At 40.0% G+C, this 25,382-nt stretch overlaps 1 protein-coding gene across 1 annotated transcript; it reads right to left on the bottom strand.

Moving 5' to 3' along the window:
* Nucleotides 1-3,256: 3,256 nt before the first annotated feature.
* On the bottom strand, nucleotides 3,257-23,249 carry LOC146321903 (uncharacterized). Its single transcript, XM_084727209.1, has 11 exons — nucleotides 22,979-23,249; nucleotides 14,234-14,299; nucleotides 13,996-14,016; nucleotides 13,590-13,865; nucleotides 9,628-9,748; nucleotides 9,299-9,474; nucleotides 8,874-9,016; nucleotides 8,395-8,542; nucleotides 7,964-8,145; nucleotides 7,163-7,255; nucleotides 3,257-5,566 (listed from the first exon to the last, which is right to left on the bottom strand). Exons 2-11 carry the CDS (start codon nucleotides 14,277-14,279, stop codon nucleotides 4,868-4,870), a joined length of 1,905 nt encoding a protein of 634 aa, XP_084583335.1. The 5' UTR covers nucleotides 14,280-14,299; nucleotides 22,979-23,249; the 3' UTR covers nucleotides 3,257-4,867.
* Between the last annotated feature and the right edge of the window lie 2,133 nt (nucleotides 23,250-25,382).

Below are 25,382 nucleotides of genomic sequence, written 5' to 3' on the forward strand. Positions count from 1 at the left end.
CAGAGGTGGGTTTGAAACCAGAAATCCCTCTGGCACCAGATGTAATAACTCCAATCCCACTAGACTGAACTGTCTTTGAGATGCTGGTAACGTGTAAACCAAAGGCTTTTCCTGCCCACCACACACCATCTGTCTCTCTCTACTCACTCTTGAGTGGCTTGGTATTACAATCACCTACAATATACAGTAGTGGCGGTGCACGAAATTGCTGTTTTAGCAGTCCCTCATCAATAGCTTCCCACAACATAACCCCGAGGGTCAGCCGCACAAAGCTTTGTCATTCATCTGCTGCTCTCATGAGTTCACTCACACAGTCCAAACTCTGTCTCGATTAATGAAATGGAAAACACCCTCATGTACAAACAGAGCACACTCATCATTCTTTACGCTACTCAGAATCATTCTACAATATGTCACATATCTCCTACACATTAGCATATCATAGGCCATTGTTCAGTCAGGTGTGCAAACAGCTTTCAACTTGCGTGAATATCGAGAAAAAGGTGCCATTAGGAGTGTCGGCTAATGACAGAATATAGGCCAACTATCCAATATTGTACGTTTTAGGCACTAAACAAAGACAAGAGTCACTCAAATATCTCAAAGTTACAATATCCTTTACAATATGTTGTGGCTTTAAACACATTCACACTCATGACTTAAACACAGCACTTGTTTTCTTCACATTGCGAGACGATTTAAGCAGGCACATGAATACCTTACACACGACAGATGGAGAAGCACATAAAGTACAGTTGTTTCACTCTGTACAAACCGCCTATGCATAGACTCAGCACACACACAGAGTCGTAAATCATTCACACTCATACATTATGTTCATCACAGGCACAGAAATCCCAAACACACAGTGATGGCCACATTAAAGGAACAGTTCAGATTATCTGATGTGGGGTTGTATGAGGTACTTAGCGATGGTCAGCGTGTTAGCTACAGTAGATACCTGTCGGCACGTCCCCAGTTGGAGAGGCAGAGAGGAGCGTAAACACAAAAGCCAAGCAATAAACTGGCGTGGACAGCGTCGGCAACAAACGGTATTTTAACCACTTAAAAAAAACGGTTCATCCAAAAAAATCAATATCGGTCTAAGTGTATGCAATATTTAAAACATTTTCCCCACTTTACTTTGCCGTCAGACAGGAAACTGTCATTACAAAAGCCAAATAGCACTCTATCCAAACCAACCAAATTCCATGGGTGAAATCAGTAATTTTTACAAAGGAGTTGCTGGCCTACTGTTGCCTCAAACTGTTAGTTTCTTTGTGTTATTGTGTGACTTCTGTGTTTTGAAAGGTTAGTTTGGATTCACCAGTCACATAATGGCACAAACTAACTAACATATCGGGCAGCGGCAGACCAGCAACTTCCATGATCTGCAAGGTAAAATGACTGATTTCAGCCATGGAGTTTGGTTGGTTTGGAGAGACCAATATTTGTCTGTAATGACTGGCTGTTTTTTGGAGGGGTGGAGGTTTTTTAAGTGGCTAAAATGCATTATTTTGCTGCTCCTATCCAGAGCAGATCACTGCTTAGCTTCTGTGCTCGTGCTCCTCTCTGCTTCTCCAAACTGGAAGCACGCTGGGAGCGATATCCATTGTCGTATCGATAAGTGCATCCCCACAACCCCGCACCAAATAATCTGAACTATCCCTTTAAGCCACCACTCCTCCACACACGCACATACGCAACTTTAGGACAATAAAAGCCTGTTTGTTCAGGATATGTCATGGGCATGCTGCAGTGAATGCTTTAAGTGACATAGGTTAAACATTTTAATACAACATGTAAATACTGTGAGAGATACTGTATGCTGTGACTTATCATCAGGTTGGAATGGCAATAACAGCAGATAATTGATCTAAAAAGATCTAATATAGTCTTGATGGATTTTTACAGTATTTGGTTGTTAAATTAGTTCAAGACGTTAGTGAATATTAGTGTTTATAGTATATAGTAATGTATATATTCTGGATTTAATGTTGGTGAGAAATTTAAATTAGTTTACTTCTTTATTATTAAGTATAATACAACAACCGTTCTATACACTAAAAACATTCAGCCTTAAGGGGTTAAACTGGCGTACACATGCAATATTTACAAGGCTGGAATGTGTGTGTCGGGTTTGTGTGTCTGTGTGTGTAGATATATATCTATAAAGACAATTTTTAGTAACGCCAACAAAAAGGGTTTGTGTTTCCTTCAAAGATCCAGGCTAGAAATTAGGCATATTCAGTGTTTTATATGTTTTACATTAGAATGAGTTTGTTCATGTGTAATACTATCCAATACTGTTTATTTAACTTCGAGGCCTCTTTGATTTTTTTTTTGTTTGTTTTAGTTTATATATTCATTTATCTTTGTATCAAATCTGACATCTAAACCTATCTAAACTTGTCATATGGCTTTTTAAAAATGCTGACATGTCGCCTGATATTAATCTACTTGTAAGAAAAGCTACAGAGAAAGGCCAGTTGGTTGTGTAATTTTTCCCACATTTCACTGATCATTTGATTGAATTTTCATGGCAATCATTTTGTGCTTCTCTCAAAAATCCAAAATGCTTTTTTTTTTTTTTGTTGTTGATTTCAGTGCACTCAACCAGGACAGTCATTGGTTTTCCAGTGGTCAGTTAAAACATGAGGTAGAGACGTGCATTTAGTAACACTAAAATTTATCTGCACACCTTCTCTGTACCACACAAGAGTTTCAACTAAGATTAATTTGTGTTCACTGAACATCTACATATCTCCAAACTCGCGCCAACAGCTCCAGACAAACGATGTCGTGGCATTGGTAAAGGCCTCATAGGAGTATTTTGGAGCCATTAAAGGGAAAATTCATCATTCTTCAAGTGGATGTTCAATCAGTGTTGATGGCAAATACAATCAATTGAAGCAACAAATGTGTGTTGTGAGTTCTCCTGCTTGTGGAGCGATGGCAACAGTGCCTACTGCCCCTTTTACATACACATGTGTTGGTCTGGCCTGACTTGGTATGACTCCATTAAAGCAAGGCTTGAAGGTGTGTCTGTAACTGATACATGCTTGTCTTGAGTCAACTGGCTGTGAAATAGTGAATAAACACATTTCCTTTCCTGTAAGTTCTTCACAATAAAACTTCTCCATCATCTCGCAATTTAAAAGCTTTTATTATGAAGCAGAAAAATCAGGGAATGTTACGTTTTCATCAGCAGTAACTTAACACGACTCCTATCCATTTGGAAGAGACCGTGAAACAGATACCTCAAAGTACAAACAGCGACACAGAAGCGAAACTAAACTTCAAACCACAGAGATTTAGTTAGGAGCTACAAAACTGCTGAGAGCTGAACACCAAGACTTTAAAAATGCTTTCTTTTCTCTCTGGCCTCCAGGCATGAGCTGATTATAAATACAAGCTGAAAATAGCATCAACTACATCACTATGGCATCACTGATGCAGGAAGAACAACAGATTCTGCGGCAGGAGAACTCTCGGTCAAAATAGCAAACGCTGGAATTTATTGCTTCCATTGATTATACTTATCAACAATGATGAGACATCCACATGAAAAGTGGTGAATATCTCCTTTAAGCATACTATACATACATGTTTAAGCTTCTGCCAAATTTCAGAGGGCCAAAGACACAAGAATAAATAAAAAAACTATGTCAAAATTCTAATTTAAGTCAAAGGCCTTGTACAAATGATGCCCAGCAAATGAATGGAGAGAAAAGAAGAAGGAAAGACAGACAAAAGAAAAGCCTGAAAGTAGACAAGAAGTTAAGGAGGGAAGGATAATGAAAGGAAAAAAAACAAAAGGAACAAGCACTATTTGAACTTACCAGACACTTTCATTCAGTATTTCCCCTTTGGAAAGCCCAATGCAGCGGGAACATGGTGGTCCATTAAGTGCCTGGAGTTGCTGCTGGCGTGAGCCTCCTATTAAACTTGAGGAATAATGGGATTTTTATAGAGCCAGCGGGAAATCCAGATCAAAGACAGTAAAGTGGTTGATCCGGACTTGAGGGATCAGTCTGCAAAACACATTTTAATCATCTGAGATATCCCCTGGGAGTCTGAATCTCAATCTCAGAGACTATAAATAGTGGGGTTAGTATTATTAGTACGTGTGGTTAAAGTTATGCAAAACTAATCTTTTTTTTTTTAATATATGTGATAATGTATTGCACATGTTTCTGAAGCCAGAGGACTGGCACAAGCGTATAACATCCACATTTAAGCTATGTACAAAATGCACACAACAGAGTGTCGTTTGTGTGATCAAAAAGGGCTTTCGTTTGTGTCCAATCAAAAGACGGCCATCACACATTTTAGGTTGGTGATGAGATCGGCTGAAAATTTCATGCAGTTTGTTTGTGTGTTTTATCCACATGCTGATAGACGAACAAGCATTTAAATGGGAAACAACGGTTAGTTAAGAAATTCTAGCATGTTCTTGTTTCGATGAAATGTTGTAAACCTTTCCGGCGACCTCATTATGTTAGAAAAGACCTTATTTGTGGAGTTTTATTTGTAAACTCTGCAAAGGAGTTCATTTGCAGTCCGTTTTACCGTCAAGTTACCAAAAAATGAGGCTGCGAGGTGTACACAACTAAAATGTTTAACAATCAACAAGCCACATTTGTTGTGTGGAGTTTCTCTGAATCAGAAAGTCTCAAAGGTTACGTGTTAGTTATAGACGAGTGAGATACTGTTATCAAGTTGTGTTCAGGCATTAGTTAAACCAAAGTCCTCGCCCCGGTTTCAGTGGTTTCTTCATTATTTGGTAGGGGGTGTTCGATTGTCTACAGTGGTGGTAGATGGAGAAAATCTGTGGGGCTTCCCTTGGATTTAGCAGGGGCAGTTCTCAGGTGGTGGTGGTGGTGGTTGAATCCTCAGCCACAGTGCCGTCTTTACTGGCCTCCAGCGCGGCACCACTGGATTTTAGCTCCACTTCAGGGGTTTTAGGGGGAGCTGCTTTTGGACCTGAGCCTCCGATAATCTCAGCGTGATCTGGGCTTGATTTGGAATCCGGACCTGGCTCAGGTGTACCGTTGGTTATAGGTTCTGGTGTGGTCGTTTTAGGGGGATCAGGCGTGGGAGTCAGGGCGCTCTTAGTTTCAGGTGTTGGAGTGGTGGCTTTAGGAGCAGCTGGTTTAGGCTCCGGGCTCGGGCTGGGTGCAGGCTTTGGATCAGCCGGGCTCAGACCAGCCTTGGGCTCAGGGCTCGGGGCTGGGCTGAGCTTAACGTCCGCGGGTTTGGACACGTCTAGCTTTGCTTCCGCTGGCGGATCAGGGGTTTTCTCAGGTGCTGGGGAGGTTTTGGTTTCAGCTACTGGACTGGACTTAATTTCCAAAGCTGGAGGAGCGCTTGGCTGGGACTCGGCAGCAGGTGGTGGACTTGATTTGGTTTCAGGGGCAACAGAGACGGTTACAGCCACAGACTCAGAGGTTGGATCAGGAGCATCAGTGTCAGTGTCCAGTGGGAGGGCGGTGTTAAATCCAACACCAGAGTCACTGGTCTCAAGGTTACCGATCCCGACCTCTTTAGAGGAAACCTCCAGACCCTGAGTTCAAACAGACAACGAGGTAAGTTTATTTGTATAGCACCTTTCAATAACAAGACAAGTGACCATTCACTAAGCCCCTCCCACGAACAGCAACTGCCCAATCATAGCTTAGCAACTGTAACCAGGCACCGCAGGCCTGTCAAGCTTTGCATATCTCTACATGTTTAAGCGGTGGGCATGGGGCTCTAAGAAGAGCAACACTCGGTGTCTCAGTCATGAGTTTGACGACCTGCTCTCATTCCAAAGTTGTCAAATATTGACATTTTGTCCCCGTCCATGCCCGGCTGACTAGCTTACTACCTGCCACTGCATTTGCCAAATTCATTGCTTATCCCCAGGAGTTAATTTGGGATTTGTTATGTATGGGGGTTTGAGGAGGAGGATGTGGGCTGGTACATAACCTACTTAAATAAAATTGGCCACTGGTTAGCTTAGCTTTTATCCCTATTCTGACTGGGAGACCTTAATATAATCCCTGCGCTTCCTTTTCCCATTTCTGTAGTTTATTATAGACGTGTTGTATTGTTTACTAGGATGTAGCTTTAGCCTTAGTCTTTTAGCATTAACGTCACATCACGTACACAGCCGTTACACAACTTTCAGTCCCTTTTATAGGGTTCTCGTTTTAAAAATGTGTCACAAAAAAATCAGCTGGAGAAAGCCTTCTTAGCTGACTCAAGGAGTTTAAGCATTAGCTTACATTAGCTAGCTACACTCTACTAGCGAGAGTCACCGTTTCAGCTGGAAATACTTCTCTGTGGAATCAAAGACATAGTGTTTCAGAAATTACTGCAAATTTCTATGTAAAATATTATCACAACAGCCTTCATATGTGCAGTGTGAGACTGGAAAGCTTGACAGATGTAGCAACAGTAACTAAGGAGGGCGGGGCTTAGTGAAGGGTCAATTCCAAAACTTTTTGCAGAGGAGATAAAAAAGACAAAATATAACATATTCACAAGGCAATATAAAGGGAACATATAAAAAGGAGTTTAAAAACAGTCAAATAAAATGGAAGATAATAAGCTATAATTTAATAAAACAGGAGATTAAAAGTCAGAGGGCAGTTAAAGTGCAGGGCAAGATAGGAAGGTACTATCCCAAATGTAATTTAACAAAAGGCAGTGGCAAACAGAAAGGTTTTAAGCCTTGATTTAAAGGAACTGAAGGTTGGAGCAGACCTCAGGTTTTCTGGGAGTTTGTTCCAGCTACATGGTGCATAAATATGCTGCTTCTCCGTGTTTCGTTTTGACTCTGGGGACATTAAACAGACCTGTCCCAGAAGACCTGAGAGGTCTGGACGTTTCATAACATAGCAGCAGATCAGAGATTTTATTTTCACCTTAAACCATACAGCGCTTTATAAACCAATAGTAATATTGTGAAAACAAATTGTTTGTCACACAGGAAGCCACTGCAAAGATCTGAGACCTGGACTGATGTGATCCACTGTGTTGATGTTAGTGAGGACTCTAGCAGCAGCGTTCTGAATAAGCTGCAGCTGTCTGAACGCAGAAAACAGCATAAAAATTGACACATTATTAGACCTTTTAAAGACTCTGTTTAAAGAACAGAAATGTCACATATGCTTACTTTAATGTCTACCTCAGTGCTCTGAGATTTCTCTGTATTATCTGCCTGGGAATGCTTGGACTCCTCACTGAGTTTGGTGATGTTCTTGACCACCTGAGAAGATGCACATGAAACAACAGTCATGCATTATATCAGGATATGCATCGTCATCATCATCATCATCACCACATTATCATTTGTCCCTCTAATCCACTGGATCCCAACCTGGGGGTTCTGACCCTCAGGAGGGGTCACAAAAGCTTCATTCAGGGTTGTGAGTCCTTTTTGATTTATTTCTCTGGAAAGAAGTAAATTAAGTTGTTATTTTAAAGTTTAGATTATTATTTAAGATATAAACAAATAAATTAATGAATAAAATCTCACAGGATAAAGGCACAGAGAAGACCTGAACACAATACTCAGCGAGCCTTCGCCCATGTCCTGCTTTTTAAAGGTATGCTGGTAAAACAACCAAAGAGCTTGTAGAACAATGGCCAAGCAGAATTTGTCAAAAAAGGCATATTAAGTATGCATGATTGTTAAAAATAAACTCAAATAACACAGAGAGAAAATTGTATAAAAAGTTCCTAATAATATCAGGAAAACTCATTCACAGAGAATAATCTGCTCATCAGTCAAATTACTTGTTTTACATAAATGCCCTGCAGTTATTGTCTTCACTCTTTGGGTTAATTGTAAGGATGTTTTGTACAGTTATTGCTATGCATTATTCATAATATTTATAAAACATCTCTCTTAATCAGGGGTCGACACTTTACTCAGTCATACAAAAGGAAGAAGGTGTGGAACCGCTGCTCTCACCTGTCTGAAGGCCTCTCCTTCATCCTCTTTGCCAGCATTCTGGGCGAGCTTCTCCAGGGCAGCAGCCCTCTTGGCCCTCTTCTTCACTTTGATCAGGCAGGACAGCAGACACACCAGCAGAAGGAAAACCAGCAGGCCCAACAGGGCGATGATGGCCACATACAGTGACTCCAGCTTGTAGGCTGCGTGGAGGCGTGGTGAGAAAAGAGAAAGAAAAACAGGAGAGGGAGAGTAAAAAATTCATCTGACCTTTCTTTGACATGTTGAAATTCCAGTGCATGAATATGGTAGACAAAAGAAGGGGATTATTCTTTCCTTTTTTAGCTACAAAACAATTATTTTGGCACTACAATGTTTTGATACCATCCTTAAGCAGCTATCACAGTGATATAAACCTCGTTTAGCCCGTTCAGCCCCATCCCCATCCTTACGTAGTACTTGCAGGTGGATGTTGGCCACAGGGAACCCCAGTATGTCCACAATTTTGAACTCCCCTGCATCTGAACCCTTGACCTGATCCAGAAAAACCAATGAACCCTCCAAAGAGAGACGTTCCTCGAGTCCCAGGTTAGCTCGTTCCTAGAACGAAAAGACATTCATACATTTATACCCTTAATTTAAAAAGAACTGAAGTGCATGGAAAATATAACAATAAGCACAGTGCTGCATGTTGTAAAATGCAGAATTAGTTTTGCATATGTGTTCTGAGGAAGGTTCTTCAACAGGTGACTTAAAACGATCTTCCTCCTCTGATTTATTTTCTTCTTTTGCTCGGCACTAATCCTGAAAATCTTTTAGATCAATTTTAGCTTTTAATTTTATTCTCAACCTTTTGACATAAAATACAGAAAACAAACAAATAAACACAACAGTGGTGGGACTAAAGGACATAATAAGAGGCTCCAGTTACTTCTGTAAATTCTCCTTTGTCCAGCAGCAGACGGGGTGTGGGGTCATTGCTGGGGCTGTAGTAGAGGCGGACCAACGAGCTGTTGAGTATCAGGTCAATCTTCAGTCTTTTACCATATGGCAAGGTCACAAAGTTTTGGTGCTCTGAGACACAGACAGACAGACAGACAGACAGACAGACAGAGGAGGAGGAAGGATGTACATTAAATACATCACAGCTCTCTTTACAGGCCCATGGATCATCTAAAATGCATTAGCCTGCTGGAGCCCATTAACATTTGGGTCTTTAAAAAGCCATTATGGCAGACAAGAGGAGTGTTATAACCAGAAAGGAAACAACAACAACATCCTGATGGAATCGGTCAAAACAGGTCAAGCATGGGAGAGGGAAAAAAATACACAACCTGTTTTCATTTGTGTTCTCACCTCTGACTTTGAGACACACTTTGCTTTGGATATCGCCTTGATCATCCCTGACAGTGTAGCTGCCTTCGTCTGCGCCCGTGACGGCACTGAGGGAGACGTGGTGCTCGTTGACGTTAATTCGACCCTGGTAGCCGTCCCTGGACATGCCTGCCGTGGTCAGCAGCACCAGAGCAGGTCTGCGGGAGGGAAAGTCAAAGACGGATGAACTTTTCATAACCTTTTCTCATTAAGTCTCAGCCACGCTGTCGCAGTGCATGTGCGTCATGGCAGGAAAATGTCATTACAGATTCTCTTGGGTTAAAATATTGGTGTAATTTTTCTGACTCTACCTCGATGTCAGGTTGGCCTCCACAGCACTGGGTCTGTACTCCAGGGTGATTTCAGAAGTCAGCCCCGACAGCGGGAGTTTGAAGCTTTCTCCATATTTAACCATCTGCTCATTGGAGCAATCTAGAAGGTAAAAGCAGGGTAGTTAATTGTTTGTTCTTGAGTAAAAGGAAGCAACAAGGTTAATTACATGGGCCTGACATTTAGAGGTGAAATGTGTGAGCATTTAAAGGCATTTAAAAATGAGTATTGCAGGCCAAATAATGAATTAGAGCCACAGACAGCACATTAAAGAGGCTGAAACTAGTTTCTCCCAGCCCCCTCCTCCACAGACTTGAACCTCAGGCAGGTCGCCTGCAGGCTGCAGGGACTCTGATTCTACATGGATGCAAGACAAGTGCAAAATTATACTTTGACGATGTAGGGTTTCCCCCAGCAAAATTGTTAGGCCTGGTGGCAAGTATCTTTTAAGACTGATGGCAGCATTAATGCAGAACCCTATAATTTATGTGATAACATAATCACGGCATGTGAACATGTAATTGTTACTACATTTAATCAGGTAACAGCTGACTGCAGATTTGAAAATATTACTGTATCATTTAGGGGTTTCACACAATAGTCGATCAAAACCACTTGTCAACACAGTGCATCACTGCAGACTAATCATTCATCTGTGGTCAGTCATGTTAAATAAAAAGAACGGCTTTCAATATCCCTTCGAGAAAGCAGTTAAATTCTTACTGCAGCCACACAACAGGCTTTTTTGGGGATGAAGTGCCACCCGCTTGAGGAGTATTCGAGATCACGCGGCCACAGCAGGTGGTGGCGACAAAGAACCGCCTCGAAGACACTTTGTAATTGCTTGTTCTGATGAGTTACATATGAATAACATTTATTATTATTAACCACATACCACATTATTAAACCTTCACTGCGCAACATAAGACTAATATATCCAGCGTTTAATATTACAGTCAGTCAGAAAATTACAATTTTCTACAACACGTGGTGTTTGCTGTCAACACTAAGAGCCAATCTGAGTCAGTCAGAGAGCAACTGCAGCGCCTGGCTCTAGAAACTGTGATCTCATGAGGTTATTTTGCCCACATGTGCATGACACCAGAGCAAGTTCGGATCATGTCGGATGCAAATCTAACCGGCATGCATTGTGTAGTTAGTTTGTTCACCTGCAAGTGGCGAACCAACTCATGAACAACTGTTTTGGTTCTGTATGTTTTATGAAGCAACTGACAGCAGGGCAGGAAAAAGTCACAATGTCAAATGCACCTGCTACTTCAGCACCATGGACAGCGCCGTGGATTTATCACTACACAGCACAGTGAGGCTACTGATATTTCAGAGCCATGGTCAGGGCCACAGATTCTAACCTGAACTAACCGCAGTCAGATAAATAATCAATGAGTCAGGCAGCCAGACTAACATATTCAGAGAAACCTCTGCCTCTGCACTCTCTCTGCCATAAGGAGAGGGAGGGAGGGGGTGGCAGGTTAACAAGCTGGATTTTGGTTATTTTGCTAACAAAGGGGATGGAAACCCCCTTCATCCCCCCTTAAATTGCCTACTGGATGTTGGAGAAGCCAATGTTTCAACTTGGCATGTTTCCCTAACCTCTAAGGACATATCACGGTCATTTTATGATTTAGCACAGGGCATATATTACACATTTTTCCTTTAAGAAGACATGAAGGAAGTGACAGAGCTCATTTGGTTTGGGTGAAGGCAAAAAATGACAGAAATATAATTTAAAGAGAGAGAAAGGACAGACAGAGGTGAAGGAGTGAGGACGAAGAGAGGAAGGGGGAATGGCTTGACAGATGTGGCGAAAAGGGCGACAGATTGCAGAGAAAGGCGCACTGATCCAAAAATATCAGGGTAGCTGAAATGAAAGGGTAGGCATACAAACCAAACAGAGGGAAAGACAGTAAGGACAAGATAAAGACAGGAAAACAGCAGGGAGGGAAGGAGAGAGGAGAGGGCTGGTGGTTAAAGAGCTGCATAATTACTGCCTGGCAGCTCTGGCATGCTCTCACATACATGCACACAAACACACACACATCTGTTCATCACCTCACAACACATTACTGCCTCCATATGGAACAGCTTCCACATACTGCTACGCTGCAGTCCCCTTTATCCATGCTGGGTTTGAGCCCACTCCTCCTCCCTCTGTATGTTTAGATCACTCCATCCGTCTCTCACATTTCTGTGCGTGTGTTCGTGTGTCTAATCTCATCAGAATAACTAGTCCAAAGTCAACACTGCCGCAACTCGTAACGCTCCGAGGACAAACAGGATGTGTAACTGAGAGGTTTATTTGGCTGCTGACTGCATGATTAAAGCAGGAGAAATGTCAGCTCCTACGCTACCCTGTCTCTGACTCCACATCAGATATAAGAGGCTTATTCTTCATCCTGAGGTTGTGACGCTGATGTCATCCAGAGGTGGAGGAAGTATTCAGACGTTTGGTGACACTTTTCGTCGAAAGGGTGTGCATAAGACTGTCATTACATTGTCCGAACCGCGTCATGACTCCAATACGAAGGAGTCTTTAGGAATGCTTATGATGGAGGCCAGTATGGTGACAGGAAACACAGTACAAAGGTGGTTTTCTTGTTGGGTTTGGCTTCCGGCAACCCAAGGCTGAGTCGACTAATAAGTCAAGTCAAGTTGACATAACAAAGACATTCTTGGCATGATTAATTGCCTAGATTATTAAAGACATCTCAAACAGTGTAAGCTTTGCATTAAATATGACATAACTGATCAAATTACACTTAATGACAATAGTCAAATGCATTATAAAGGCTAATTTCTGGTCATAACAGGTGTCATGGCATGGTTATGACAGTGTAATAACAGTCTTATGCACACCCCTTCCCAGCAAATGTGGGAAAAAATCCAAGTGAACATGCAACATTTAAAGTATTACTTTATTAGTCAAGTACCTAAGTATTATCAACAAAATGTACTTTAAATATCAAAAGTAAAAGTACTGTGACTCCTCTGAGTGTTACAGTATTATGTATATATTATATTATCATATTATTCATTAATGTGTAAGTAGCATTTTACTACTATAGTTTGTCAAGTGAGGCTAATTTTGACAATTTCATATACTGATAATTGAATCTATAAAACATATAACTTAACCCTATTTGGAAATCATCAATGACTGTCTCGACTGAAGATGTTTTAGATCGCAGTGGTGCAGGCAGCAATTCTTGAGAAAGATGGCTGATTGCTGAATCTCATTCCCAGGTCATCAAATATTTACGTTTTGGGAAAAAGACTCGACAATCAACTATCTTACCGGCCTGGATTTGGCCAAAGTCTTACGTCACAGGACAGATTTTACAGCAGAGTTTACAGCGAACCAAACACATTTCTGCTTAGTCACTGAACTATTTTGGGACTAAAATGTTATTTTGTTGATCTTTATTGTATTTTATAGTTGTATTGATCAATAAAAGCACTATTAAATTGTAATTTATTTTGTGCACTTGACCATTTAGTATCACAGATGATTTAGACCAAAAGGAACAGAACAGATTTTAATTGTAAGAATTTGAGTCTTTACCAATAATATGATGAAAACTGCTTCATTTGTATGACCATGATGATGGATAGAAACTATACCAAGGCATCAATCTGGGTAAATTTTGTAACTGTATTGACCTAAAATATGTCTTGCCTTGTCTTCATTTATTTATTTATTTATTTAGGATTATGGCTAGTGCTGTGTCCTCTTGTTATTATTACTATTATTATTGGCGCGCCACCGATCGAAGGTGAGATTTGATAAGTTAACCTGTAGTGTACCAACCTTTTCAAAATCAATAAACAATTTTATTACATAAAAAAAAAGCTGACTTTGAATTACAGTTTTGAATTGAGGTGAGGTTAGGTTTCTAATATATCTCACACTCATGTCATTCAGTACCTCGGACTATGAGCCTGATGCGTTTGACGTCCCCTGGATTATCTGGATTCTTGATAATGTACACGCCCTCGTCTCCCTCACCCACGGCGTCTATAACGAGGTGGCTGAGGTGGCGGTTGAGTTTGGCCCGACTGTGGGTCGTGTTGATGCCCCGCATCAGGACCACGGGGGGCGACCGCGGAGTCGACTCGTTCTGAAACGTGACCTCCAAGTTCAGTGAGGACAGCGTGATGTGGAAATCTTCCCCGTGGAACAAAGTCATGTTGTCCTCAATGACTGGATTATGGGACGGACAGAAGAAGGAGGAAACATTAATGAACACAAATGAGGGCGAGAAAAGTGAATAATTTAAAACTGATGACTAAACTTAGAATTATATATGATACACTGGCGCACTAAGTCTTACCTTTCACAGGGGCAGAAAGAGCTGTTAACAAGACAGAAAATGAGTTATCATATTGTCTATTAGATATCATGAAACCTAAACTCTTAAATAAAAGTGTTTCTTCAGCAAATCAGACACTGCAGCATAAGTGGCTGACTGCCAAAAGGCTTCACACTGACATCGGCTGAAAAGGACACAATTTCCATATACGCAGATCAGTACAAGAGGGAACAGTATCACTTTTTTTTACTTAACATACCTGTGGCGAGCAGAAAGCTGAATGCGATCACACCGACTGTTGCCATCCTGGCTGATTCTTTTGTGTCTGGAAAGAAAAAAGGATGTTTGTGTTTATAGAAAGTCAACACAATAAGCAATATTATTTCATTGCTTTTATATTTTGTAGAGAATATACAGGACATAATCTTCTTTACTTGAACCTGTCTGGCTCTCTTTGCAGCCCTCTCCTTTATAATTTTGTATATATACAGGTGACAGATATTACTTGACCCTGTTGCTTCACTGTGAATGATATCATCCCTGGATGATCTCACCGTGTGATGACTGAAGCATCCACTGAGGCACAAAACTGAAACTGAAGGTGTGGTGTAGTGTTTTTTGGCTTGATGTTCTTGCTTTGCCTTCTCCAGAAGCAGACAGTCACTTTAAGGACAGTTTGCCTTTATATGAGAAATTACAGGATTTGCTGTACTCTGACTATTGCTGTTAGTATCAATATTGGCTGGTAATAAAATTACAGTGTTCTGGCTCAAATCTTAGATTCAGATCACAGCCCAAATGCAATTAGTGGTTCCTTGGATCAGGGTTGATCTGTGCACCAAGCATAATTGGAATCTGTCCATCTGTCCATGAAGATTTCCTGCTGACATAGATGCACAAACGTTTACACACCTTCCCAGTGTGGACAGACTATGAAAGAATGGGCTCCGGGCACAGACAGGTGAAAGACCTCATCATTCCTCCTTGGGGCAAGACGAAGACTTTGCAACTTTTTTTAGTGACTCTTTGTATTTGTTTTGCACCTTTTTGTTGTTATTTTACATGTCTATGTATTGATTTGTGTCTCCTTGTAGTTGCTTTGTGTCTGTTTGTGGTTGTTTTGTGTCTCTTTGTAGTTGTTTCTAATCTCTCTGTAGTTGTTTTAATCTCTTACTGTATTTGCTCAATATCCTTTTGTTGTAATTTTGCCACTTGTTGTTTTCATTTTGCATCTCTTTGTAGTTGCTTTGTGTTTCTTTGTAGTTGTCTCATGTCTCTCTGTAGTTGTTTGGTCTGTTCTTGGGTCTGTTACCGTAGTCAATTTACATCTCTTTGTTATCATTTTGCATCTCTTTGTAGTTGCTTTATGTCTTTTAGCAGTTGCTTTTTGTCTCATTGTTATTGTTTTGGTCTCTTGTAGTTGCTTTGTGTCTCTTTGCAGTTGTTTCGTGTCTCTTTGTAGTTGTTTTGGTCTTTTTTATGGTCCTTTTGCGCCTCTTTGTGGTCATTTTGAATCTGTTTGTAGTCATTCTGTAGTTGGTTTGTCCTCCATGTTTCCCATTAGATGTAAAATGATATTTACTGCTAAGAATTTAAGAGAAAAGTGTGACAAGAAATTGACGTTTTATTCTGAAGTGCTCTTTCATCCAGTACTTTTACTGACAGTAATCTAAGGTGTAAAATATTCCTCACAATATAAACCTCTTGTCACAAAAAGATTCAAGGACATAAATCTCTCTCATGGCAGGAAAAAACAAAGTTGCTTAAGAAAAAGTCTTTGCTCAGGGGAATTTCAAACAGCAAACGTCCATCACGGGAAGGGGGACAGAGCAAAATATCATTTCCACAAGACCCTGTGAAGGTTTCTGAGACGAATCTTGATTAATTGCACCACTCAGGGGATATTGATGATGTGAATGGCTTTCTTCTGTGCTGAGACATCAGAGGCAACACATCAAGGGGCTGGAGAAAAAGAAACTGTCCTGTGGTTTTCATTTTAAAAGCCCAGGAGGGGACCAGGAGGAAACACCTGCAGTGCTCACAGTCACACAGTGCAGCAGCTAAGGCACATGCAAGCAAGGTTATCTATATATATCTATATATCTATCTATCTCTCTCTCTCTCCATATGTACATATATATATACATATATATATTCTTCATTATTTATACAAAATGGTGTCATTTAAACTTGCATTTGAAACAAGCAATATCTTTCTTTCTTGCTTCCTTTCCTTCTTTTTTCTTTTGGCTTATCTTGTGTAAGGTACATTAAGAATTCAATTAGGCTATCTAATCACGCAAAAAATCGAAAAAACTCTGCTTAAGATCTGCAGAGAATCTTTCAGTCCCTGTAAATTCAATTTATTCGCCATTGCCTGGAGGTTATCATTGGACTTCGGGCATAAAAAAAAACAGCCTATGGTGCAACTTCTGTGGAGAAAGCCAATGACCGAGTCTGTATAATTTAATAGAATACCTGAACTCAATTTGAAATTAGCGGCTGTCTTACATTTATGGGTTGAAGTGTTTAACGGCCATAACAACAGGCATTTGTGTCTTCAAGTGGCTCTTTTAATCTTATGTGCATGTTTACCAGGGCCACCTGGCTTTGGATCACTGTCAAGGATTGTCTATTGATTATGTGCCTGGATTTAAATGCAGAATAATTCATGACTCTTAAGATTATTCAAATCGTGGGGATCTGAGTGAACAAGAGGAAACGTCCAGAATGAGAAGGACTACAGGGCAAACAGATTCTCCCACAAGACCCTTTGTGAGAAGCATCGTGATTAATTGCAACAGCGAGGGGGTTCTGATGATGTGAGCTGCCTCCTGCTACACTGAGGCAACACATCAAGAGAGTTTGTGCAGAAGAGATTTTGCTGCTGTATTCATTTACAAAGCCCAGGAGGGGACTGGGAGGGAACACCTGCAGTGCTCACAGTCACACTTTGCAGCAGCTAATGAACACGCAGTAAAGATTAAAGTGTCTCATTGTAACACAGGAGACATCATAAGACATCCCATTCCTGCTGGAAATGATGCGGCATTAAGCCATCTACACAGCTTATGTGTGCATTTTCTGTATGTCTGCCACCTGTCTCCCATTATGTGTGTCATATGAACAGCAGAGCGACGGCAGAGAGGCCATTTTCTCTGCTGGTTTGGTGAAAATGATTAACATTTCACTGTCATAATCTGTTGCTGTTTCACAGAAGGCCTCATACAACCCCTCTGCATTGTGTCTGCCACATCCGCGTGCCACACTCCGGGCAGAAAGCCTAAAAGCCCACTGATTTTATTGTATCTGAAACAAAATATGGAACAAAACTGCGTCACACAGACCAGTGTCTCTTGCAAACAAACCATTGGTGTCCTTTGCTACAGTCATCTATATAACTCAGATTACACTGTAATTTTATTACTGCAGTCCCCATCCTTGTTTCGGGAAATTTGGCCTTCGTCTCAGGCTTCGAGCCTTCATTTGAGGCCACTGCATCGTGCAAAAAAAAAAAGACTGTTGACCCCTGTAACCCTCAGCATTTAATCAATACAGCAATCTGGCCAAAGACACCTGCATTTTGTCGTTTGATGCCGAAAAGGCAGAGATGAATGTCCTTATTTATTTGATGTATTTTGTCAATTCTGCTGTGATCCTAAATTCTCTCAGTGGATTTTATTACTCAATTGTGACCCATCAGTATATTACAAATAATTGGGGCTGCAACTAACAATTATTTTAATTACAGATTGACCTGTTGATCATTTTATTGATTATTTGATTAGTTGTTTGGTCCATAAAATGTCACAAAATGGTGAAGAATCTTGCTTACTGTTTCCCAAAGATCAAGCTGACATTCTCAGATGTCGTCTTTTGTTCACACATCAAAGATGTTCAGTTTACTGTTACAGAACACTAAAGAAATCCAAAAAAAATCACATCTGAGAGGCTGAAATCAGAAAATTTTGAAAAAAAAAATTTCCTAAAAAAAAGTTGGTGATGAATTTTATTGTTGACAACTAGTAAATTAATCAACTAATCATTCCAGCTTTACAAATAATTTAACTACAGAACTAAACTACAGAAATAAAGCAGGAGAAGAAGAATGCTTAGAAAATTACTGACCGACTAAATGCGGTCTTAATGCTGCCATTTATTCTAACATGAAAACTGCACATTAAACAATAAAACTCCATAAAGCAGGTTTAAACATGAAGAAGTCTGTCTGACACTGTCCTATGATGAGAGACGTGGAGATCACTGAAGTTTTTGATCAAACCAACGTAAAATGAGTGTAACTGATTTAAGATTGTCTGTGATAAATGATGATGAATTTTCTAATCAGTGATCTGAGCTGCAATATCACAGAGACAAAACAGATAACAGTAAAAAGTATTCAAAGTGTCTGTAGTTGCTTCATCATTATTTTAGTGTGTGGATTATATACGATGACAATTTAAAGTGTTAATATTAAATTGGGGGGGGCTGAGTTTTATTTTGTTTCTGTGCCTATGTCTGTTTCCGTCAAGCCAAGAACATCAGTTCTCTCTTTTTTTTTTTTTTTTTGCTGATGATGCATTGTTTACATCTTTCAAATCTAAAAAACACAATTCATACTCTGATTCAGATAATCGATCAATTTGGAACTTTTAATGTCACAAGTCTGACCAATCTAAACCATCAGTACTTTTTCTCAATGAGCAAGACACAAGTAATGCAACCATACTGCACCCTTTCAAGCTGATCCCATGAAACTGTGACCCTGTAGAGATGCGAAGTCCCTCCCTTTCTGGTGGAACACTACGGGACTAATTCATAAAAAAAAAGACGTTTAGTAGGTATTGGCGAGAGACAAATAATTTTTTGATCCCATTTGAATTGTGCCATGAATTACACATATGATGTTTGTCAATTAAAAAAAAAAAAATTTTACAAGCAAGTTATTGTAAAACTGCTTAAGTATAAGACTGTGAGGATACACAACTAGAAGGACCACACACCCAAAGGTTGCATAAGTGATGTCATGACTTTATCCCTCCTCAAGCTAACATTAGCCACCGAAGCTACGATGCCTGTGTGTGTTTTTTGTACTGTGATGTAGTCACACATCAACGGCTTGTACTCATTCTTTTGCTTCCCGGCTGATAAAAGGACCAGGAGTCGTTGAATAAAGACTTCAGATAAGATCTGAGCAGTTTCACGCAAAACTAAATGGAACTTGACTTGTAAAATCATCTGTGTAATTCATGGCACAATTAAAACCTAGATTAAAAAAAACTACTGGTGAGTTTAGCTAATGTTAATATATGAAACAGAGTTATGTTAATGTTTGGCTAGCTAGCCACAAAGCTGCTCGTGCTAATGTCAAATTTATGCTCCCTAACAAGTTGCAAATCTCATAGTGTCCAGTTGTTTTTTTCCAGTCCTGAATAATGTGTCTTGGTATCTCATCTTCCTCTTAAATAACCATAAATTCAGCCATTGTCTGATATTCCACAGATTATTTCACTTTAAAGGGACGATTATAGGTTCCTTAAAATGAAAAATCATCACCAAAGACTGTCTAACAACGCATAAGGGAACACTTCAGTAGGTAAATTTAAGGGTTTTTCCTTAAATCTCCTTATGAAAGTGATTTTATGCATAGTTTTTTCCTTAGACATCCTTTGATGAAAATTTAACCTTAGACTAAGTGCTTTCATGCAACTGTGAACCTATTTTTTCCAAAGTAGCTCCCATTAGGCACGCTGGAAGGGGAGGGACATCACCCTCATCATCCCCTCTCATTAACTGTCAGAGTAAATATCATTAAAACAAGTATTCTGCCCAAATTTTTATATTCATTTCAATCAGTTACTCTTAAACCCCCCTGCAGCCTGTTTCTTCTGCATGAAGAAAACACTCACAAACTTTATTTGGAACGCAGCAATCTGAGATTGTAGGATTGGTTGGCTCTTACAAAAAGAGGAAAGTGAACCGTGTCCATCTGTCACAGCAGTAGGCCTTGCCGAGTCACCCCAGCCAATCTGGTGTTTATACGCAAGATCTGTGAAGCAAGAAATCTAAAATGTTCTCCTTCATTTTTTTTCTGTGTAATTTTGAACATTTGAAGCCACTTCAGGGATCGCCTCACTGAGCACAAACATGCAAGCACATGAAAACACACGCGATAAGCTGTATTATATTCACACACTGTCCTTTGGGCTGTAAACCACGAACAAACACGCCATCTGCTATTCTTCCCTGACTCTCGCCCCCTTCTCTTAGCTTCACTCGGTCTGTATTTCACCTCGCTGGATTCTCCACTCTTTCCTTCCTCTTTTCTTCTCACTTCTGTCGCCATTCTCACATCTAAAAGTGTTACTTTCTACCACCATCACAACCACGTTCAAGTCTGCCTGTCCTCTTCTTAACTCTCTGTGTCTCTGTTTGATAGCTCTGTGTCATCTCTCGCTTTCTCTTTCACCACATGTTGTCTTCTCAGTATGACTCCTCTCAACCAGAATCCTCCGCTCCCTATCTCGGGGCATCTCTATCATTTCCCCTTTTTCTTTCTCTCATGATCGCGTTCTCTTTTTATTATGTCTCTTTCATCCTCTCCTCCTCCTTATCTTATATAATCCGAGCCAGTGCATCCCACTCTGAAATCAAAGCCCGTGCCTGTGTTCCTTCAACACGCTACTTACTGGAAGGACAGACAGGTCTTTGTCCACAGGGCTTTAAAGAGGCGGAAATGCATTCAATGACTGCAGATGTGGGGACCCCACAAAGCGACCTCTGTGTCTTTACCCTTCATCATTTCTCTTTCATTTTCACTTTACTCCTTTTTGGTGCACAAGTGATGAGGAGAGTGACGAGGCTGTACATGGGGTAAGGTCCCCGTGACGATGAGGAGGCATGCTAGAAGTGAGCTCAAACACACAAACAGATGAACAAGCTGTAGGCCTACGCTCTCCTCGCAGCACTACACATTTATAAATCATGAGGCAGCAAAAAGGAAAAAAAAAAAAGGACTGCTGCTTCATGAGACACGTGACGATCGCTGAATGTTTACTTTAGGTACACCATAAATATGTGGTTTTCCTTTGCTGAAATGAGCTGCATTCAAAATGTTAAAAAATGTGAAATTTTCCATTCTAAGACTGGGTTGCACCAACAAGGATTCATTTTTCAAACCTAATTAAATCATGGTTTAACTTTAAATGATGTTGCACCAATCTCCAATTTAAAATGTGATCCACCACTCACTTAAACTTACATTTGAGGAGGTTTCATTTTTTAAAATTCCTGCCTTTTCCAGGTGGATTGAGCAAAATAATCAAGTTCCTAAAAGGATGTTGAGGGACTACAATTGGGCCTACAGGTTCTTCTCAAAAGATGAGAATTAGGTGCTACAGCTTCTTTTTAGCTAGCTAGCTAACCTTTTAGTTAGCTAGTAAATAATGTCACATTTATTAACTTTTTTTAGCTAGCAAGCAAACAATGTCACATTTGATTAACTTTTCACCTGGCAAGAAAATAAGTTCACATTTTGTTATTTTTTTTAAGCTAGCAAGCAAACAATGTCACATTTTATTAATGATCTAACACTTTGTAATACAAAGCAGACAAAAGTTAACAGTCTCCTACCCCCTTTATACATGCTAGGTCCTGACAGCATTCAATTTATTGAATTATTCATTTTGATTTGGGTAAGCAGTTACCTCCATGTTGACTAATATCTAGCCTAATTGCAATTTACATGTTAAATGGAGATTTGTTTTTAAATTTTGCAACAGAGTTTAATTTTATACTTGGATTTATTCATTTAAAACATCGTTTTGTTCAACTCTGATTAGAATTAATCTTAGATTAAATTAATCTTTGGTGGTACAACCCAGTCTAAATATCCCAAACATCCTCCAACCCATATCATGTTTCAGAAAGAGATGACGCAGGGAAAAGAGGCTCAAACAACCAGAATATCTTGTCTAGACAAAAAACAAATATATCATTTTCTAAAGTATATTTTTTACGAGAAGCCTGCAGCAGCTGACAACCTATTTTCCCTCCAAAGCTCGCTGGCTGCAGTGAACTAAAGGATAAGACAGGTTTCCACCATATTGCTTGCACCTGTCAGATTCATTAAAATCAGTGGACATGAGGGAGGAGCAGGGGTGGTGGTGGAGCTATGTGCAGTATTCACAAACAGACTCCGATTACAGCATAGAAGACGGGGTATCTGTTCATGGTAGAGGTGATATTATAATAAAGCCATGGCTCTCGTGTGTCTGGGCCTTCATGCAGCTCTGGCCACAGTCTGTGAGCAGCACACTGCAGGCAGAGGCAACACACACACAGAGCCTTCAGGCTGGAGCCTCCTGTCAGATAATGGATGCTATTAAGCTTTTAAATGTTAACTGTACAGAATATTTAGCCTTTTGGACTACATAACGTCCTTATATGAACATATAGCTTAAGGAGAATGAGATAAGACTATAAAATCTAACATTTTCCTATGATATGAGATATAATAGTTATGTAAGTAGTGGTTATAATTGCCTTTTTTATTATTTCAATTAAGGGGGGGCTAATTCAGGCTGAAGGCGCCTGTTTTAATTTAAGCTGTTTAAATGGGTAAAAGGAAATAAGAAGCATCTGACATCATCTTTCATCCTACAAAATAAAACTGCATTATATTTCCAATTCCAGCAGGAGGTTGAGAAAATAAATGAATTTAACATGAAATATCCAGTGAAGGCGACGCCGGCTCCATCCCGGGACCGCTCAGTCACCAAACCAGAATCCCATCACATTTTCACACCTTTCCTCGTTGACAGCATTAATGTGTTAGTTGGTGATAAACCTCACAGCTCAAAGTCTGAATCAGTCACCTCCGGGCTGGGATAGCCGACAAGCGCATCAACCAAAAAACTGCAGAATTTAACCCGTCATGCACCAGTCTGATGTAGGACACACATCATGCGTGTTAGGTAAAGAGAAAAAAAAAGACACCGCTCACCTTCTTTTAATTGGCCGGTTCGGAGCTGCAGTCGGCGGAGATGTCGGGATCTTCTCAGAGGTGAAATTATATGCGGATGCTGCCTGTTTTCTCCCTCGTCGTCTCCCTCCCTCTCAACCTCGCCCCCCTCAAGAGCAGCACTTCACGACTCGGGCTCAACATTTGGAAGATGTTCAGAATATGTCGGGCTCTCTGCTCGCTCTCGGAGCCACTCGACTCGTGTCGGGAAACACCGGCCACACTTCGCCCCCCAAAAGACACCTATACGGTCATCTGACAGCGAGGAGGGGGGGTTTATTAAATGAGATACCGGAGGATGCTGATTCAGCACACAGCGATGCGCCCATAAACAAATTAAACCCACACATTACGTGCAAAGAGGCTGATAATGTGTGCAGAGTATGTGTGTGTTAGAAATACATGGATGACTTGATGCTCTGCATCCCATCACGTCATTTTCCTCAAAATTTTCCACAAAATAAAAGCACTTTGGTACCACTCTGTAATAACTGATGATTAGTTTTAATTAATCCCCAACTATTTTGATGATCAATTAAATATTTTGCGTCTTTTTTGTGTCCAAATTCTCTGATTTCAGCTTCTAAAAGCTTTAAGAAGCTTAAATAAGAAGAAGGAAATGTCATATTTTGTTGATTTTGGTGGACAAAGGCGATAGTGGCTGCACGATAATCACAAAAATTCTCTAAATAAATCTCTAAATTTCCTAATCATTTCTGCCACTGAAAGAAAAAAAAAAATCCCTGTGGTAAGTCATAGTTATGGGATTTTTAAAAAAGTCAAAATTATGAGGTAAAGTCTAAATAATGAGATATGTTGATAACAGACCAATAGTTTGTGGCTTTGAGTAATTTTAAATTTTTTTTTTAAGTCATAATTCTCTGATTATAGTGCATCAAATGTGTTCACTGTGACAAGAAACACTTTTTTGAAAACACCGTTCGATATTTTTCACTATTTTGTATCATTTAATGGACCAAACAACTAATCAATTAATCAAAAAATAATCAATAATTTAGATAATTGTTAGCTGCAGACCCAGAACAGATAATATTGAAATAGTTGATCTTCTGGCTAATGGTCTTGTCAACTTATGTAAGTCATACAGAGGCATCAGTATTAGGATATCAGAGAGGAAACCAGAAAATAGCTCCTTAATAAAATATGATCCAGTTTCCCCTAAATTAGTGAATTGAGTTATAAAGTGGTACTTTGTGCAGTGACACCCCCAGAAACAGTCCGCAACAGTGACTGGAGGTATTGTCCTTCCAAGCTCTGTTGAGTCATAAGGAAGAAAGAGCTTCACTGGACGCAAAATTAGTAACAACCCCGAATACAGGATCCAACATCGACAGTTAAAAATCATTTTCCAGAAAAACACAAACCCAGAAATGTTAAAAATACCCAAGAACAGCTACAAAATGATTTTTTTTGTCATTGTTAAGCCACAAACTGGTTTATAGGTGAAGATATAGATCAATATAAATGTGATCAAAAAACTTAAAACATCACAAATCAACATCAACAATTTTGGCTTCACTAGAACTTTAAAGGTCCAATGTGTAAGATTTAGGGGGATTTACTGGCAAAAAGTAATCTAATATTCAAGTATGTTTTGTTACCTTAAAAATTACATATCCTGAGGAACAAAATTATATATACATTCAAAATACATTTATTAAAAATGTAATGTTTCCATTGGTAATACAGACAGATTTGTGTTTAAGTATTAGCTAATTAACAGTTTAAAGATCTAACTAAGTTACAACAAGCTAATGAGTCTGTCTTTAAAACACCAATGATGCAGCAAGTTTACAGATATACAGTGGGTCAGGAAAAAGACCAAATGTCAGTTCTGTCTACTAGTATTTTTGAGCAAACCGACATGAGCACATAAGACACACAGTATGTAAATATATGGCAAGGACAAAACACTATGAGACATGGATGTAGAAGCAGCATCAGCATTCAGGTGCCTACATCGTGTCTCAGCCTTGGAGGTAATAGGTTCAGATGAAGCCTTAATGGAGTAGGTGGTGATGGTTAATGGAGAGAGAGAGACGCAAACAGACTGGTCGGTTCATGATTACCTCAGTATAAAAGGCACTACGCACTTCTTATCAGGACAGGAAACAAGCTTTTTTTTTTCCATTCAGTGGCCACTGTGGCTGATGGATTTCAAATCGGACTCCATTGGTTCCACCGTTCCTCCACCCAAACAACCCCCCACTTCATGGCTGGTCACCTGCCAAACGGGTTGATTGAGCTGAAACACTTAGCACACAGAGAGCAGCAGCAATTTCGCTGCATTAATTTCTGCTCTGGACAAGGACGGTTAATGCATAATTATTTCTAGGGATGGTTCCAATATCTGATACCGATACAG

The sequence above is a fragment of the Lutjanus erythropterus genome, chromosome 9, assembly GCF_056507025.1.
Source record: "Lutjanus erythropterus isolate fLutEry1 chromosome 9, fLutEry1.hap2, whole genome shotgun sequence".
Lineage (NCBI taxonomy): Eukaryota > Metazoa > Chordata > Actinopteri > Lutjaniformes > Lutjanidae > Lutjanus > Lutjanus erythropterus.

Excerpts from the sequence above, each read along its gene's own strand:
- LOC146321903 (XM_084727209.1), bottom strand. The coding sequence starts at position 14,279 with ATGGCAACAGTCGGTGTGATCGCATTCAGCTTTCTGCTCGCCACAG. Across the intron at positions 8,543-8,873 it reads ACAAAGGAGAATTTACAGAA|GAACGAGCTAACCTGGGACT; the intron begins GTAACTGGAGCC and ends TTTTCGTTCTAG. Across the intron at positions 7,256-7,963 it reads AAGGAGAGGCCTTCAGACAG|GTGGTCAAGAACATCACCAA; the intron begins GTGAGAGCAGCG and ends GCATCTTCTCAG.